Source organism: Manis javanica, chromosome 3 (genome assembly GCF_040802235.1).
Source record: "Manis javanica isolate MJ-LG chromosome 3, MJ_LKY, whole genome shotgun sequence".
NCBI classification, from domain to species: Eukaryota; Metazoa; Chordata; class Mammalia; order Pholidota; family Manidae; genus Manis; species Manis javanica.
The window spans coordinates 200,299,040-200,318,765 of NC_133158.1; the positions used below are offsets into that span (position 1 = coordinate 200,299,040).

Below are 19,726 nucleotides of genomic sequence, written 5' to 3' on the forward strand. Positions count from 1 at the left end.
ACTAATAAAAATTTCAAAATATATTTCTTTTTTAAATTCTGCTTTTCCCATAGAACACATTTAAGCAGGCTTAAATAATAAATACATTTTTCATCTTATAGGCAAGAAAGTTATTTTTACTCTTGTAATAGCATAGAGAAGATAATAACTTAAACTGTGATAAAGTTTTAAAAGTCCAGGAACACAGGAGACAAAGAACACTTGGTGAATGAAGGTAGAAATATCTCAACTGTTAAAGTAAATAGACAGTTGATGTCATGTCATATTCCTCACAAAACTTGACACACATACATGCAAGCTACTGTACTTCAAAACACAGTATAATGAACACCTATTTTATTTATATTCAATATACTTCTAAATGTCTACTACTTTTATACTATTTCTCACTTCATTTAAATGTCATATTTGTAGAAAGAAAACACTAGCACACCAGTCTATCTTCCCCCTGATTTCTTTTCTTGTAAGGCACATACCCCAGATTCATACATAAACAACTGTCACACATGGGCAAGAGGTATTATTTACTGAAGATAATTTTCATCCTAGATAAGCAAGCACAATTTGCTACACATTCAAGACATCTAATTCAGTTTATCTACTCTGGAAAAAGTAAGCAAGCAGGAAGTTTTTCAGCTGGCTAGAATTGCTTGGTCAAAGGTTGTGTTGTCATAGGACTGAGTCATGTGGTTACTATCCGTGGTGCTGAAATCCTTCCCAAGCATACTGAAATTGGAGGCTGGCTGTTTGAAACGACTTTCAGCCAAGCTAAATCTAAGAACAGGCAGTGAAATGCAAGAAGGGACTTTCAGCCTCCAAAATCTAGGAATAAAATTAAACCATCAGTATCACTATATATGAATTCACAATTCTTTCTTTTAAATCCCTGCAACTTTCAATATTTCTTTAAGCATCTATGCAATGCACCTCATTATTTCAAGAGACACACAGATTTTGGCATTTTTATTTCCGTTATAGAAAAAGAAGTCCCTCCAACCATTAACCTTCCAACTTTCACAATACTTTTTGTTACATGTGAAAATCATTATCAATTTTCCAACATTTATCCCAACTGGAACCACTATAACAATTTTTATTGACTTGTGGGATATCTCTTAACCTCATCCTCAAAATAAGAAACATCCCATGACACTTCCATTTTAGAGGAGTCACCACTCAGGTTAGAATTACACCTTGAGGATGGCCTGGTTTCTTCCTTTTGTTGGACTTATAAGTTAGTATGACAGCCTCATCATTAGTAATGTAAATATCTAAACCAAAGCTTTCCTGAATAAAAAAAACTTTGAAAACATAATACATTGCTGAACTATTGTTGTAGGACGTCTGAAAATTATTAAAATGGGGAGGAGGTATCTTTAAACCAGGAACAGAAAAAGAAAAGTTAGTGTATCAATTGGGCAGATTTTTTTGTGCCAGACCACCATTACACAGATTTCCATCAACTCTGGTGTTTTGGGTGAGTCATATAAAGGAAGCAAATATTTCTTCTTCTAACCAACCAGGATTTCTTTCTCCTCAACACTCTGCCTATTGTGGAATGTGAGTTTCCTTAAAGCTTATGGAAATAGAGACAGACAGACGGACAGACAGACAGACAGACAGACAGACTTCAAGTCATAACCCAGTAACCTAGATGCTTTCTGCTCTGGCTTTGGGACACTGCTTTCCAAGGCTGGTGCTTAAACTGAGAACTGTGGTGGGCCAGTGCCTAGACCTCAGCAAGGGTGTTTATTCCTCCAACCAGCTTTTGACTCTTGCCACACCCAGTCTCCCACTGCTGCTGAAAGCTGAACTGAGTTCCTTTCTTCCTTTGACTCATGAAATAGCCCTACTTGCAAATATTTTACTTGCAGAATTGTTTTAGGTCTAGAGAAAAGACTCTAAGGGAGGTATTTGAAGCCAAATGTCATGATCTCATCTGGGTAGAAAAGCAGAACACCCTGTGAGATGAGCTTTGGCTATTAAAAGGCTATTATAAACCTGATCTTGTATACTTTTCTAGAGAAACACCCCCTACTAAATCCAAATCAAATCATGATAACAACCGTTCCATAATAAACCATGAAAATACGTTTCTGCTTTTAAAGAAAATCCCCATCCAAGTAATTCCCATGAAAAACAACATGTTTTAAAGCCATTTAATTTTAATAGCATATTTTAAGAAAAAAGCAGCATACTTTGTCAATAAAACATTAAACTCATCTCTTCAATGAAAGACAATTAAACAACACCAAAAATAACTTAATACATTACCATAGTAAATAAACCATCTATTAACAAAAACAAGAAACCAGGTCATATACAGAACTTAAGACTTCAGAGAGCCTCAAATGGAACATCAATACAGCAAAATTTGTAAGAATATATATGTGCATCATTTTGAATGAAATATTTACAATAGTTAAGGTACTAGTCATCATGTACCTAATACTTTCTGTTCCAAAAGAATTCTACCAAACAATGTGAATTTACAAGCAGTGCACTGTCTTTCTTATAGTTCAGATTAGTTTTTCTACAAACAAACCTCCAAAAGGAAAAACCGAATGGGTTTTTATAAATGTTAAAATGTAGTCAACAAAGCAATTGCAAACTAGAATACTGAAATATCTTGGTGAAATCTTAGAATCTGGGAGGACAAACACCAAGTGGCAAATGCACCTTAAGCTAGAAAATGATGCATCATAGTCATGCTTCCAACTGCTTCACGTCTTCTCTTCCATTAGAGGTGTGCGTGTGTGTCTGTGTGTGTGTCAGGGTGAGTGAGAGAGCGTATGTGTAGTGGGGACAATGTGGGAATCCCCATTAAATATGTAACAAAGTAAACAATACTTTGGACAGTGAATCAGTCCTACACGATTAAGACATCCATTACTGAGTGTCGACTCACAAATCAGAACACTACCAGTAAAAACAAAGAAGAAAACGATCTTCATTCAGAGTGAGAATATACAAATGGACCAAAAGGAACACGGTATATAAGCTGTAAAATTTCAGTGGACTCATCAAACACAAAATTTTTTTGACTTCACTAGCCATACGTTTCCCCCATATTTTTAGACTAAATTAGTTTAATTAATTAGAATGTGCACAAATTAAGTTGCTAGAGAGAGAAATTAATAATTTACAGAGGGTTGTTCAGGCAATAATCTAATAATAGCTTTCAAGATCAGTGAACACAGCAGGCGCAACTCCTTTCTTAAGCATTAACACTTCAGAAAAGGAAGAAGGGGGTAAGAACCACAATAAAAATATATATATAATATACAGTGTAAATGCAGAAAATCTGCCATTTTTTTTAATTCAAAATACTTTAGAGATGTCTCTATCACATTAAGCATCAACTCTGGTTTAAAGTTTCAGTCCTGAATCAATTTTTATTTCTGAAAAATAGCTGCAAAGTACTTTTAAACTTGAACAAGGGTGATGTCTTTAGGAATAAAAACAAATCTTACTTGATCATTCTGGGGGCCTTTTAAAAGGCTCTCATCTGCCTTCCTGCAAACAGCCAGCTCCAGACTTCCTGTGAAGAAGCCGCCGACATGCCTTTTCCGGGTGGGGTGGAGTTAAAAGGGACAACTTTGCTTTTTGACAAAATCCCTTCTTTTGTTTTTCTCTTCTTTGAGAAACCGTTTCACATTCTCACCGGGCTGGGGCTCAGTTGCTCGCTTATTCGCTCGCTCTCCAAATCCTCGCTTTCTCTGGATTCACATTTACTGGAACTGTTTCTGGTCGCCAAAAGTGGAAAGAAAAGAGGTAAGAGAGAGGGGGAGGGAAAAGGGAGTAAAGAGCGGGTTGTCCCTGGAGAGAACAATGGTCTCCTAAATGCCCGCGGAATATTTCATTCTTTTCTGTTTCTGCCTTTGGTTGCAGAACCAGACACGCACCACGTTTTTCTTAAGGTCCAGCTTCTCCGCGATGGCAGCGATCTTCTCGGAAGAGGGCCGGGGCTGGATGGCGAAGTAGGCTTCCAGCGAGCGCTTCTCGGGTGCCGCGATAGACGTGCGCTTGCGCTTCTTTTCTGCACCGTTGAAGAGCTCGGGCTTGGTGAGCTTCTCGCGGTGGGACTTCTCCGCCTCCTCGAGCCACGCTTGCAGGATGGGTTTGAGGGCGATCATATTGTTGTGCGACAGCGTGAGGGACTCGAACCTACAGATGGTACTCTGGCTAAGCGAGCCCACTCCGGGGATCTTGAGGTTAGCGAGCGCGGAGCCCACATCGGCCTGGGTCACCCCTAGCTTGATGCGTCGCTGCTTGAAGCGCTCGGCGAATGCCTCTAGGTCCCGGGGATCGGCGTCCACGTCGCTCATGCAACCCATGTGTGAGGGCAGCCCGTGCGCGTGGGCCATGCTGAGTGCTGCTTGATGCATAGGGTTCATGGTGGCCATGTGCGGCGCGTGAGCTGGCGTGGACACCACGGCACCGTCGGGGCCCGCCATGGCACCCAGGGCCAGCCCGGGACTCAGGTGCTCCAGCAGCTCGCCCTCAAGCGCCTGATGCGGCTGGTGGTGGTGGTGGTGGTGATGGTGGTGGTGGTGGTGCGTGCCCGCGAGGGCGGACGGGTGCGAGATGGGCACCGACGAAGAGGAGGCAGCCGACGTGCACGGGATGGTGTTCATGGTGTGGTAGGTGGCGTCTGGCTTGAAGGGGCTGTGGTGGGGCGGGTGGTGGTGGTGGCTCTTGCTCTGGGAGACGATGTCCACGGCCGCCAGAGCCTCGGCTCGGGCCAGCAGACTCTCATCCAGCCCACCGAATATATTGCTCTGCAATTGCAAGTAAAAGGCACACATTACGCTCAGCAGGGAATTGTGCGCACTCTCTCCGGAAGCCCCGGCCCAGCGCTCGGCACCGCTGCCGCTCCTACAACATTCTCAGAACGGTATAATAGTAATAATAATAATAATCCTGAAAGTAGCGGAAGAGAGGAGAGGAGGGAAGCCACCGACAGAAGCCGAGAGTGCGCGAGGAGTTAAGTGAGCCTGCAAACACAACACAACACAACACGCGCACAGGCTACATCCCAGGTCATAAAAATTAATATGAAACCAGACCCGCTGAATACATAAGAGAGAGGGGGGGCGGAAATTGGTTAGAGGTGTGGGGTGATTTGCTGTGCAGACATGAAAAAAACATCAAGCAGATAAAGGGGGCTGTCAGAATGTCCCTTTAAGCGGTGATTATGCAGAAATACGCACCGGTGGGGTTGGAAGACAAGCTCTCCGCATCGCCTCGGAGCCCCCGCCGCCGCCGCCGCCGCCGCCACTGCCTCCGCTGGAGCCACTGCTCCGACCTCCGCCGCCCGCGCCGCTGCCGCCCCCGCCGCCAGCATTGCTCGAGCTGCTAGGGGAGCTGGCGGAGGGCGCTGCGGGTGCGGAAGAGCCGGGCGAGGCGCTGTGCAGGGCCGAGTACTTGGGTTCCACGTGCAGGCTGCCGCCGTGCGGCATGCTGAACGCCTGCTTGCTGTTCAGGGACATCATCATCATTTTCCCCGTCCGCCCGGACGTTCGTCCGCAGCGCACGCTCCGGCCCCGGCGGCCGCGACCCTCCCGAGAAGTGCTGGGCGAGGACGCGAGCGCGTAGGGGTGGTGCGGAGTGGCGCTCACTCGCCGCCGCTCCGAGTTCTGCGCGCCTGGCTCCGGCTACGCGCGCCTTCTCTGGCTCTGCTGTCCGTCTGAGCAGTTGAAGGGCTCTGCTTGGCGCTGGCTGCAGATCTGGGCGCCCGAAACTGCCCCCGCGCCTCGAGGCCACCAAGTTATACTCCCCTCTACTCGCGCCTACCCCCGCAACCCCCGCCTCCCGCCCTCCCGCGCGCCTCCGCCCTCCCCTGCCAGGAAGCGAGTTCTCCAGCTCGGAGTCTGGAGTTGCCCCTTCTCCCTTTTTGCTCCCTCCAGGCTAAGGTCCTTTCTGCTCTCCTGACACCCGCCTCCTTCTGCCTCGCCGCGCCCTCCACCTCCCTTCCCTGCCCCCGCCCGCTCTCTGACGCCACCGCCCCTTCCTCGCGCTCCACAGTTCTCACGTTAGTGCCCCTGCTCAACCTCACCCCACAGGCCGGGTCAACGCTCCAGGCCCCCGGCAGTTCCTACCTAAGGGGTGACTTCTAGCCACTCTCGCTTCTTCTGCCCAGTCTCCGCCTCTCCAGGAAAAGAAACTCCAAATAAAGTTACCAAGCCTTGGGTGGGTTTTCCCCTAGACTACTAGGAACGCCTCTTATCTAGGTGCCTCCCCCGCCTTCCGCTTACCGCTAAGTTCCAGGCTTCCGCCCCCACTCGGCCTGCCCCTCCCCGCAGCTCAGGTGACCCTGATCCCTGCCTCTCGACCGCGCGGAGGACGCGGACGTTGAAGACCACCCGGACCCTCTGAGCTGCTCTGCGCTTCCGCCTGCTGCACGCAGTGGTTGACGCTCTGCTCTGCGCCTCCTCGGCCCGGCGGGTGCCTGGTGCAGAAGAGACATGGGGTCTACAGGGCTGCAGGGCTTTCTCTCACTCGGTTTCTTGCAGCTCTCAGCGGATTGGATGGCCGTGGAGCCAGCCCGGGTCGCCTATGCGCATGCGACTCCCCCCTCCCAGCGCTCTTGTACTTGCCGCCCCCTACACACACACACAAACACACACACTCTCCTCTTCCACCGTCTTTTCTCTTCCTCCCAATCTTCCAACTCCTCCTCTTTGCAACCAGTTCAGGGTGAGTTGGGTCTTGGGCGGATCCCCTGGCAAACACTGCCCTTGGATTTATTATTCTTCATTAGCAATAATCAAAGAAGGAAGGGGCAACTGACAGAGAGGCAGGGCCAGAGATTACAGAGCGCATGTGCTGCTGATCATCACCCCCTCCACTACACACACACACACACACACACACACACACACACACACACACACACACACACACACACACACACACACACACACACACACCCTCAGGGGTTGGCACAAGCCTCACTTATCTTCATTTCCACAGCCGTTCAGCGCAGAGCCTGTTTTTAGCCAACACTTCGCACTTTTGTCCCAATGTGGACCACTTTTCTTAGAAGTGGACGCACACTCTTAATTCAGTTGTGAAAGGGGACATCCATTCCTACACACACAACACCTTCTGCTTCCCGCTCCGGTCTTTTGGTGTTGGGGGCTCTGTCACAACCCCAGAATGCCGAAGGAGTGGGATGCAGGCGAGGGTGAGAAGCCCCGGAGACCAAGATCCTGGAGCCCGCGAGTGGCCTGACCCGCACGGGGATGGCTGGGAGCAGGTGCAGGCACACGGTGCCTGGGGAAGGCGAGCAGGTGCGAGAGCAGGCGGCAGGCCTGAGAGGCGCTGGCGCTCGCTGGGACAAAACAGAATGGGAAGGAGCGTGGCGAAGGGGGGCCCTCGAGTGGTCAGCGCCCGGAAGCCCCGCGGCGGCAGCGCCCGTTCACCCGTGACCTCAGCGGGGCAGGATGGCAAGTTCAAGTAGGGAGCACAGTCCTCGGGTGTCGCCAAAGCACCGGGAAGGCTCACCAAACGACGTGCAACGGGCTCTGTCCATGGTTCTTAACCCCTTTGCACTACTCCGGGGCTTTTCTTTATCCTCCCCTATGTAGAAGAAAATAATAAATAGTGGCGGAAGGGGATTCCTACCAGCAGCGTTCCCGAGCCTGAGCACGGAGAAACCTGGCCACGGGACTGAGAGGGTGTGTTGACATGAATGAATGTGGTTTGCGCCGGACGTTTCAAATAATCGCTTAGGTGTTTAATTTTCTACCTCGACAACAGCCAGGGTAATTTTCAAGGAAATAAAAAAAATGACATTGTATAGCTCTCACTGTCTCAAGCTTCGAGAAATGAAATAAATCAAAGTTAAAAGCTTGAGTATCATTTAATTATAGTGCGAATAGCGCTTTGAAAGAAGTAGAACAACATCTCTAAACAAATTATGACTGGGCCAGGAAGGAATTATTAGATTGAAATTTCATTTAGGCTCGGGAGACACCGCGCTTCACTGTGTAATCTGCTATGCCTCATCTGATTTGTATGCTTAATTCAGCTTGACGAATTTATTAGTTTTCATAATAGTGAAAAAATTGAGCAGTACGATGGGCTAATGCATTGCGTGTACTATAAATTGTATGTCATCGTGAAAGGCTGAAGTCTATAGAAATCTTTTATTAATGTCGGTATAGGAGGGAGGATTTTCATGCAAGCCTTCGAGAGGTTCACAGCAACTCTACTGTTGCTGTCTCACTGGTCCATTAACATATCGTCATACTAATTAGACTACTTCATCAGTGATATAATTTCAAACTTCAAATTATGTTCTAATTAACACGGGTTGTCCAATTTGTTTAATCTTCAAAAGGCTTTGGATGGTCTAATTAGTATAAACTGTTGAGCATCTCTACAGCCTAGTAAAAATTCATTGAAATATTTGGGTATGTTTTCTATGAGTACTCTGTTAGGGTCAAAGACTAACTGAAGTAAGAGTGGAGGAGGAAAACAACTGGAAAACAAATGCCCGCATCTACCTAGTTCCTCCAGATTATATTACAAAGTGAATCACAGGAAAAACTTGTGGGTATCACACGTCCTAAACAGTGTATTTGTGTGTTTAAATAAAGGCATAAGAATATCAAGGAGAAAAACCACATGGGAAAAAAATTCTTCTCTTTCATTAGGTGCCTAATTAGATGTAAAGTGAAAAGCAGCCCTGAGGAGTTTCCCAAGCATTATTGTGGCAACAGTCTGCCGAACTTGGATTGCAAAATAAAATATTTGGGGGTGTTTTGAACCTCTCCCTGGTCCCACCCCCTCCATTGAGCTTAATTACTTGCAATAGTTGTTTTAATGTATCTTGTCACCTGGGAGTATTGAGAAATGCATATCGTTAATATGAATTAATCTTGATTTTAATAGCAACTGACAACTGATCTCCAAAATGCTAAACACTTGTCACCACTTCATATGGTAAATAAGGTAGTATAATAAATGCATGAAATAAAAAGGATACTGTTGAGCTGACTGTACAAACTTTGTTTGGTATGGAATTTATTGTCTGAAACTTGAAAGCAGGACAACTCCCAAGAGAATGTTCCCTGATGGATAAAGCCCACATATCATTAAATTAATTAAATATAACTTCAAAAAAATCTGTTATTTCTCAATAATACCTCATTCCAGACAAGAAAAAAAGAAAAGTAAGCCCTTTCTGTAATTACCAAGTGGAAATAAATTAATATGTAGTTGTAGAGCAATTCAGAGTTTGTGTTCCTTTGCCCCTAGAAAACATAGTTTTTAAAAAAACAGGGCACAGAGCTAGATTTCTGCTTTTCTTACTTCAAGTGAAAAGTGAACAGCAGTGATTGTGTTGCATTAGAGGGAAGATGCAATTCTTCCTTCATCATCAGGGCTTGCAATCCTGCAATCTCTCCTTCCAGGAATGTCCAAAATACCAACGTCCTTGCAGTGATTATCAATAAAACCCATTTCGGTTTTGCCCACAGGCATTGCTGCAAAGTGCTCCAGCGAGTGTGGAAGCCACTCTCGGAGGAAAAGGACTCCAGCCCTCCAGATCGCGAGGCCATCTAACAACTGGAAAGTTGAGAATAAACCCCAGGGTGGAAGTAATGGCCCAATATCCGAAATCTGCTTCATATGACCTCGCCATATACTTTTATGCCCAAGCGGCTACATCCTCGCTGGCGCCTCTGCACATCCACAGACCTAATGAACCGAAAATAGAGAAGTGATTTTTAAAAACCAGATAAACTGAAAATGGATGAACTGTATGCCTACAGGAGGAGGGCCTTTCTTCTCGCCAAGCTTCTTTGTTTAACAATAGCTTCTGTCCCGTCCTCTGCCAGATGCGGACAGATGTGACTAGCTCCCCTCCCGGTGGGCAAGGAGTAGCTTAAGGTTCCAACCAAGCTCCTCCTCAGCAGCGGGGTCCCTACAGTAGGCGCCTTTCCGCACCGCCCCCACCCCAACCCTGAAATCAGCCCTCAGCCATCCCTGTATCTGGGTCCTAATTTTCTATTAAAATTTTAAGCAGTGCATTCATATTTTACCGGACCTAATGTGTTTTATTAAATTTTAATCTATTAAAGGCAGTAAGATTTCTTTGTATTTCAAGCAGAATTGAGTTGGACTACAAGAAAGATTTCCTAAAGGGTAGATCTAACTCTATCCCTGCACCTTTTCAATCTGAGTTAGAGTTGGGGGAAGGAAAGGGAAAGAATAAATTGCCTTCATCTCAATTTCTCCGGCAGGTCAGTCTGCTCGAGATTTTGAACAGAATCCTACCTCCTGAGCTCTCTCTGAACTCCGAGCTTGGGGCGGAAGTATAGGGGGTGATTCAATTCCTCCATGGCCTCGGTTGTGCCAGAGAAGAAAAAAGAAGGAAGGAATTATCCCTCAAACTGAGACTTTTGGGAGCGCCCAGAGAGCTGGCCACAGAGGATGGGTCAGGGAAGGAGAGCTCCCTGGGTTTGGTTATGCCCTGAGACAGATGCCGATTTGGAGTGATGGGTGCGTTTTGCTCAAACATCTTTCCTCCTCAGAGCACGTCCACCACTGACTGTCTCTTAACTCACCCCTCCTCTGGCTCCCGGTGAGCCCCCAGCGCCCCTCCCTCTTTCGCCCAAAGACGCAATCACCCCTTAAGGCCGGTGGCGCAGCCTCCTCTCGGCGCCTTCCCGGCGAACTCTGTCTCCCTCCCAGCCTCCTAGTGCAAGCAAGCAGCAAGTTCTCCGGAAACCACTGCACTCGGCAGTTCCCAGGCCCTTCTAGATCGAAGCTGGGACTCGAAACCTCCAGCCTCCCATCAAGGCCAGGCAGGGTTAAGGGAGTAAGACGAAAGCCATTGGCTATTGGCGCTCCGAAGGGCGCCCTTTTGGAATTAGGGAGAGACTTGAACCAGGGCCAGGAGCCTGTAGTCGCCTGAATGAGCCACGTGAGGCTCTCTAGGTAATTCTGGACTGGGGAAAGTGGCGGTAAAGGGGACAAGGGGACGACAGGAGGGGCGGTAGAGAGGTGAGCAAAGGTTCCCGCTTTCCCCGGTGGAAGAAAGAGAACAGAGCTCAATTACAAATAAGGCAACTGGGAGGAGAGGGACGCGGGACGCTGGCCCCTTGCGAGGCTCCTGGACGCCTGGCCAGTTCCGCCGGGTAGGTTTCCTGAGGCTGAGTGTGGCGAGGAACCGCACGCGCGGACGGCTGGCTAGACCCACTGGAGCCCATCAACCCTAGAAGCAAACACAAGAAGCGCCAAGGAATTAAAATCTGCCGGAGGGAAGGATTCAGTCCTCGGTATCAAACTCCGCACTCCCCGGGTGCGGGGGTGCGAATTCACACACTTACGCACGGACACACACAGAGACACGCTCACACACCCACGCACGCAGGCCCACGTGTGCCAGCACTCACGCACACTCCCTCAGACGCACACACGCTTCTCACCCCCTCCCCGGCGCGCCACTTTCTGGGGCCGGGGGGAGGGGGCGGACCTCCGCGTTCTGTCCTCAAGGGCGCACCCCTGCGTTTACCTGCCCCCACGAAACTGTTATTTTTCGTCGCAGTTTCTTCGGTCCGAGTGTTTACCTCTTCCCAAAGTTAAGTCCAGTCACGAAATCAAACTTAAAGCGTTGGAACAATCAATGAAGACTTTTTCAATCCATGGCGCTTTGCGCTTCCAGGAACTAAAATAAATGCAAGAAATCGAAACTTAATTACTTGAAAGGAATCCAGAAATCCCTCTACATTATTTATCCAACCGTTTTTAGTAGCTTTAGTGTTCGGGGCAGGGTATGTTAACTCTACACTTTTGGCTAAGATCTGGTTCCCTTCGTCGATTCCTTGGGGATCGCTGCGCCCCGCTTCAGTCGGGAATTTTGCCCTGCACTAGGCTCTCTGTTCCTCCCACTCAGAGCTGATCTAGTAACAGTTCTTTTCAGCTACTGTAAATAACTGAAACGGTACAAGAATCCCCAGGGTCGACTCTTGTATTTAGTTTAAAAATGAAAACCCTCACCAGTTTTCTCTTCCCTTTTGCTTACTTACGAGGGCTGTTACTTGAATTTGTGTGAGTTGCTTTATACCAGATCTCAAACTAGGTCCCTTAGTACATAAAGCCAGTACCGTTTCTCTGAGAGGGTAGTTAACGTAAAAAAAAAAAAAAAAAAAAAAAAAAGTCATTCTACTGGTGATAGAAAAATTAAACGGTGGACTTCTTTTCTTCTCTCCAGAGTTCTTTTTGGTTTTCATCCTTAAGTGTCATTATCTTCCTAAGGCACAGTACTAGAATATTTGTTTTGCATAAATCACTCTTGAAGGTATTCAGCTGGACGATAAACCCTGGTGTCTTCCCCTGATATCTGTTCCTTTCAAACTCTTTTTCTCCTCTCATTGGGTTTCTAATTGATTATTTTCGTACCTATAAAGTTCCAAAAGACCTTCATCTGAGGGCACTAAATAAAAATAGAGGCTCTCACATTCAGCTTAAAGAGACTGACTAAGATCAAATGACTTTTGTACATATTGTGAGTCTGACATTGGATGCTACTGGGAATGTAGAAATTTGTAATGACTAGCCCCAGTGGGTTTACAGAAAAGAATAGTCCCTGAGTCTATTGACATGGTGTGGGTGACTCCAGCAGGACAAGCTTTCTCTTGGACACCTTATAGAAATCTGGAGTAATGTTATGAAAGAATGAAAGATAGATTGGGGAACAGCTTGGAAGCTGAAGTACATTTTGATTTAACTCACATTAACAGAAATGTAATGTAAAAGTGAAAGGATCTAACAAAACCATTAATCATTAAAAAATAATTACAGATCGTCTATCCCTACTATTCATAACCACTCAACAGTTTAGACAAAGAAAACGGAATGCTCTTAATGGGAATGAGATGGGAGCAGACTGTTAATGAAAAGTTAACCAAGGACTGAGCATTTGTCAAAGGGGATGAGTTTTCTTATTGCCTCCTCCTGCATATTTTAATTTTCTCAGTTAACTTGGACCTTCCTCTTCCATCAGCATATATGCTGGGTGTCAGAGTTTATGCAACAGAAATCTCTTAAGCAATAACAATACGGACTTTATCAAATTCTGAAGATTAGGGGCACCAGATGGTTTGTCCATTAACCATCCTCATTGACAAATATTTATAGGTGGCTATGAAATAGACACATGTCTTTGTAATAGATTTTGGCTGGACAATCCCACAAGGGTTTCACAAAACAATGACCCCCCCAAAGACAGCAGTTCGTTCCTTGTCCCCATTTGTGATCATTAAAAAAAAAGGATGAATCATCTTTTAAGGATTCAGTGTCAACCTCTTTCTTATAACAATGAGTTGCATCCCAGTATTAACATATGTGTGAGTGTATTTTTCAACATATAAATTGAATTCATTTTCTTTCCAGTATATATTTTCCAATGTCCAAAGTCTTTAGGGCAGTAGTCTATACATAAGCATGTAGTAAACCTTTAACCATGCACTAGACTTGATAGAGGTGTTGGAAAGGAAGGTGCAGTGACTCCATTCTGTTGTTTACTGCATAGTGTTCTTTGTCTTGTTTGAAAGACACATTGGACTGCCCCTAGAGTGTTCCATTGATGTTTGGAGGCACTGGAGGAAATCAAAGCAGCCTGGCAGAAAGCAAACTTCACCGCCTCTTTTCGGAGATAAAGGGAAATCTTACAAAAAGAGAGATTTGCAGACATACAAATGGAATTCAATGAAGTCATGGCTGAGGCATCTGCTGGGAAGCCACCAGGAAGTACAGACCTACCCATGTCAAATCTTGCCTATCTAAAGAATTGGAAGCCTCCTTCCTTCCTTCCCCATTGCCAGATGAATTAGAAACAAAACAACATGCCTTTTGTAGGAAACAGAAAAACCTAAGCAGAAATGCTAATAGATTGACTGTTAAGATTGTAAATACTTCTTAGCTATATAAATATGAGTCACGTGCATAAAACACATTAGGTTCCTTGTAAGCATCTACTCTCAGTTTTTTATAATGCAGCAAAAAGACATTCCAGCGACAGTAACAACTTACGTTTAAACGTTTATGCTTTTTCTTGAAATTGCCTGGAAATCTCACATACACTCAAGTGTGCAAATGAGCTATAGAATTATAGCATTTGTGCCCAAATATGTGCTATTGTCTCCCTCTTCCTTTCTCTCCTTTACATGCATGTACAGCTCATCAATACACAGTTCAGCTAAACGTTCCCCGGGGAAAATGCTATAGCTTTGTGCCTTGACTAGTTTTTCCTGATGTCCATATAAGACATTAAATTACCCTAGCATCATGACCAGTGTGCTGTATTTGAAAGCAGTAAGATCTCTCCTCTTCAAAACACAAATGCTATATGCTTTGAGATGCCATGTGCTCATTAGACCCTTTTTTGCCTTTCAAGGACAAGGCCAAAGGAGGCATGATTAATATTGTGCTTATCTGGCATATTCCTATCCTCATATTTCATTGGTTTCTCTTGGCTGCCATTGATTAGTCTGGACCACATGTTCAATCATTCTGCTGAAATCCCACTAGGCACCTTGATCATTTCCTATACCAAGCTACCCATTCTCTCCACTTTTGCTGGTAGACAGCTGGTTAATATATATATATATATATATAACAGATACTTATATCTTTAAGAATTTAGTACTCAACATGTCCTCCACCTCCTTCTGGTGTGCCTTCTTCTACTGCACAGCCTGTGATGCTAAAAACTATGTTTCCTAGACTCTCTTATGTTCAGGTGCTGGCTCTTATGTTCAGGTTCAGGCAGAGGTGTGGATCATTTACTGTCTGTTGGTGTGACTCTCTAAGAGGGGTGGTACTTCTTGGAGCCGACAGAGGTGTGCTGCTGAGATGGTACATTCCTGACAACTGCAGTGTTACCAGTACCTTCTTACTTCCCCTCCTTCCTAATTGTGGTAGAGCTCACAGCTAGTTCTGCATTGTGATTCTGGGAGACATTCCCGGAAGTTCAGCCTAGTTAAGCACTTCAACCTTTCTAGATACTTGTAAGCATCAAATCTCTCTGCTTAACATAAAAGTAGTTTCTCTAACTTGTGACTACTGATCAACCTGACACTCCAGCCGTAACACCATTTTCTACTGCTCAGTATGTTTTTTACTCACCTTTAATTGACTCTCCATCTCATTCACTTTAGAATCTATTGCAAACATTTTCCACTTCTGTCATCATGACTTTGAACATATAACTTTGCCTTACAGTTTACTAAGAAAATAGTTTACTACCGCATGTTCCCTTAAGTTTTCCACTACCATGTAACCATTTTTGTTTGTTTCCACCCAGCACCTCCTCCATTGACTCTCCCATAAATGTTAACCTCCTCCCTCAGGTTCACCCTTCCATGTGCTCATTTCTAATCCTCTCCCCTCCTTCAGAAACTTAGTCTATCAATTTATTCTTTTCCCTTGTATCTTCAATTTTTTTCTCTCCAGATTATATCTTCTTATCCTACAAATATATTCAAGATGCTTTGGTTATAACATTTAATAAGACAAAAGCTTTCTTTAAATTTCTTTCCTCCAGGTTCCTCTCTCTGTGGTCGCCCACACTTCCTAAGTGCGTAACTTTAACTTTTTCCAACCTTTCAGGGCACTCCTCTCTCTCTGAGGTCACCTGCAGTTCTTTCTCTCTAAGTAACTTTAAATAAAACTTTTACTCTGCTTCAAAAAGAAAAATTTCTTTCTTCCAATATCTCTCTTCCTTTTACCACCAAATTTGGCAAGTGGCAGTTGCATTTACCATTTTCATCTTCCACTGTCCAATCACTTCTTAACTTTTGGAAAGTTTACTTCTATCCTTACCCTCTACTGATGGTGCTCCCTCTAGGATAACAATGATCATTTCGTTTACACATTCAGTGGCACTTTTTCCAAAAGCACAGGCTTCAAACTTGGAATTTTTCCTGGCTTTACCAGTTATTGACTCCAATTCTCATTTTTCCCCCCTGAAAAATGTACATAATGGTAGCATATTCTTCCCCCAGATTACTGAGTGGTTGAAATGCCATATTATATGTAAAGTGCTTAGTATATTTCCTTGTGTATAATAGGCACTTAATACATATTAGGTAATAATATCATAATATCAATAATATTCTCTGCAGAATGTGAGGGCTGGCAATTCTCTCATTCCTGAAATGGATTTGCTTGGATCTTAGCATATGATCTGTAAAGGCAGGATGCGTCAGCCTCAGCAGAATCATCCTTTAAACCGGGCTTTGTCTCTTCTTGGTATTCTTTTCCTACCCTTTCTTGGGCATCAAACAAAGCCAGATCCCCAATGGCCCATCTCACCAAGGCTGTTATATCAAAAATGTAGGCTTATATATAATTCATTCATGAACTCAAAGACAAAGAGAGGCAGGGAGTTAATTATTATTGCTTAAGTGCTTTATCTTGCTCAAGGAGATCCAAATTTTTGTGACCAGTTTACCATCACTTCTAACTTCTTTCCTCAGAAGAAAACTAATACATTCTGAAAGAAAAGCATACTCAATATCTACACCTATGCATACTCAGTGTAGTCAAGTCAAGAGTGTTTTGCACATCTACCTTCTGACACTGTTATTTTGTTTTTTCTTTTCCTTGGCTTCTCTTGCATTTCCTGAAAAGTAGTGATTATTCAAAGTTCTATCAACTTTTGTTGGGCTCCTTCCTCGCCAGTTCCATCAATTTCAGAGCTTCTACTCTCACCCAGGTGCCACCCCAAACTGTATATATCTGGTATTTTCTGAAAGTAAGTTTCACATTCCAACAACAGATTAGATTTATTCACCTGATAACTGCTCTACCGTCAAACCCAACCTGTACAGACTCATACCACTTTATTAATACTTCACTTATGGAATATATTACTTTCCATTTGTACAATATTTATTTTTCTTGCCCAATATCCTATGTGAGTCTGGAGATCCCTGAAGACAGGATCTATGTTTAATTCCTCCTATGGCCTCAACATGCTTATCATTGCATCCTGTATAGGTGAGGGGCTTGACACATTCACTGACTGAATGGATGAGCATTATGATAGTAAATGATGTGAATCTCACATCACTACCCTCACAAACATTTGCTCTTTTCTGAACCTTTTCAGTACCTGACTCAAAGTTAACTCAAGATGACAGAGAGAAAATATTTGCATTGTCTAAAAACTACAAAGGAAAAACCAGATTATACAAGGCATCCCTGCAAATTAACATGAAAAGGAACCTAATTGGAAAGTGGACAAGGATATAGATAAGCAATTTATAGATTGGCAAAGGCAGGTGTTAAATAAGATTGGAGAGATGCCAAATCTCACTAAGTAACTGGACAAATGCTAAGTTAACTAGTGAGGTACGACTCTATATATAACTATCATCTTCATTAAACTGGCAAGTTAGATAATACCAAAAGTTATTAAGGATGTGGGATAGAAACCATAACATAATACTGACAGAAGTACAATTATTGGAAGGCCATTGTGAGAGGAAAACTGGAAATCCTTAGTAAAAATAAGCATGCAAACACTGTATAGTCCACCAAATCCTCTGATGGGTTATGCTCCAAAGAAATTTTTCTATAGATTCAAAAAGTGATATGCTTGAAAATGTTCCTATCAGTATAGTTTATAACAGCAGAGAACCAGTGGCAAGAGAAACTATGACTTTTATGGCAAAATAGAAAAGCCTTAAAAAGCTGAATAAAAACTGAACAGGTCTGTAATATATATATATATATATCAATCATACCATTTATATACATAAACACAGAAAAAAAAGGTCTGTGGTTTTCGAGAATACATGCATGTATGTATCTCAAAGGACATATTCAATTCACTACAGTAAGTGCCACTGGATGATTGGATAGTAAGAGTGTAACTGGGAAACAAATTCATTGATACTTCAAAGGCTTTAAAAGAGTTCATTTCCTCCTATGGACACTACTTCTAGGAACCTCTATTAAAAACAATGAAAACTGTAAACAAAAAACCCCAGCAATTGTGTTTATGTGTTGTTTATAAGAGTGAGTGTCCAATACTAGAGTAATAGTTTAATGAGACGTAGTACAACCATATTATTAAATAGTACTCAGCCTCTACGATCATGTTTTCAGAGAATATTAATGACATGGGAAAACTATTTAACAAAAAGCAAATGATACAAAATGATGATTCTTTTTGTTCTACAGAAAACAGTGAAAAAGTAAATATTTCATTTATGTTTTGCATTGCAAGATATTTTAATTTTCAAAATTATCTACAATGAGCCTTTGTCTTATTACCAGAATTTTATGTGTTTGTAGATTTAGATATAGATATAATTTTCCCAGGTTGCATATTTTTCAAATAAGATTCATTGCATCTCTTATTTAAAGCGCTGAAACTAAGTGATGCATCAGCTGAACCATCAAGTGAGCTCATTCATTATCACTAGCTGCAGTGAATATTTATATATTGGGAATAGTATTTAATTGACATGAGAAGGATATATTTGCCATCTATGTTTTATAGTACATCTCTGCAATGTGGAAGCTCACAGGCTTATATAGAGAAGCCAGTCTTGAGTATCACACACTTAGCTGGGGATCCCATAGAATGATCCTCTGAATATGGCCTAAATCATTTCAGCTGCAATCCATATTGCTTTTCAGCTTAGAGCTGGACCGAGATGCTCCCCAGATAGGAAAGAGAAAAGAAGGTGTATATTAGCATGCACCTTTTTCTACACATTCTAATAATCATTAGGGAAAAGAATGCACACTTGTTTAGCTTAAGGAAAAAAGACACTCTATTAAGAAAGAGTTAAAATAGCATTTCTGTTCTCAGAGGCAGGATCCATTGTACTCTCTATATTGGGTTCCCTAGGAGCTATGTACTTGGAGAACATTTGTAAACTTGTTGTTTCTAGTTGAAAAAAATAACATGAAATGATTGAATTAATGCTCAAGATGGTGCAGTGACTTCAGTTTTTGACCACCCTGTTAGCTGCAAACACACTGCTAAGTTCATGTTCAGGAACAATCTTTACATGTTCTTCATTGTTAAATATGCTGTTTCTGGCTGACTTGACATCTCCCATTATAAGAAAAAGGTAGCTCTTTCAAAATAATGTAGATCAAACTCTATTAATTTAAGGATATGTGTTGTGATCTTCAAGTAACCACTAAATACTAAAAGCAAATAGAAAGGGGAAATAGAATTTTAAAATACCTGATTAATCCAGAAGAACTATGAAAGTAAATGATAGGGAACAAAGATTACAGACAACAAGCAGAAAACAAATAGTAATATGGCTGATTTAAATCTAAATGTACCAATAATTACATTAAATGTGAATGGACTAAATATTCCAATTAAACTGGCACCACCTAGACAAGAGGTTGACAAACATTTATGCAATTGGCCAGATAGTGTTTTAAGCTATGAGGGCCACATATGTCACCCCTGAATAATTTTCTTTGTTTTTTGTTTATAAACCTTTAAATATGTAAAAGCTGCTCTTAGCTCACATGCAATACAAATCAGGTGAGCCAGATTTGGCTCATCCACAAGCATGGTTTGTCAGTCCCTGCTCTAGACAATGACTATGAAGTATGATATCTATTTAGGGCTTATCAATTAATGGAAACATTTGTAAGAATATTCTGTGTATAAATTCAGCCTTAAATCAGTACTAGGAACCTATTAACTAACTTGTTCAAAGTCTTATAG

At 43.2% G+C, this 19,726-nt stretch overlaps 1 protein-coding gene across 1 annotated transcript; it reads right to left on the reverse strand.

Annotated features, from left to right (window-relative positions):
* Positions 1 to 2,145: 2,145 nt before the first annotated feature.
* Positions 2,146 to 5,744, reverse strand: POU4F2 (POU class 4 homeobox 2). Its single transcript, XM_017643566.3, has 2 exons — positions 5,214 to 5,744; positions 2,146 to 4,781 (listed from the first exon to the last, which is right to left on the reverse strand). The coding sequence occupies exons 1-2, from the start codon at positions 5,499 to 5,501 to the stop codon at positions 3,840 to 3,842; spliced, it is 1,230 nt and encodes a 409-aa protein (XP_017499055.2). The 5' UTR covers positions 5,502 to 5,744; the 3' UTR covers positions 2,146 to 3,839.
* Between the last annotated feature and the right edge of the window lie 13,982 nt (positions 5,745 to 19,726).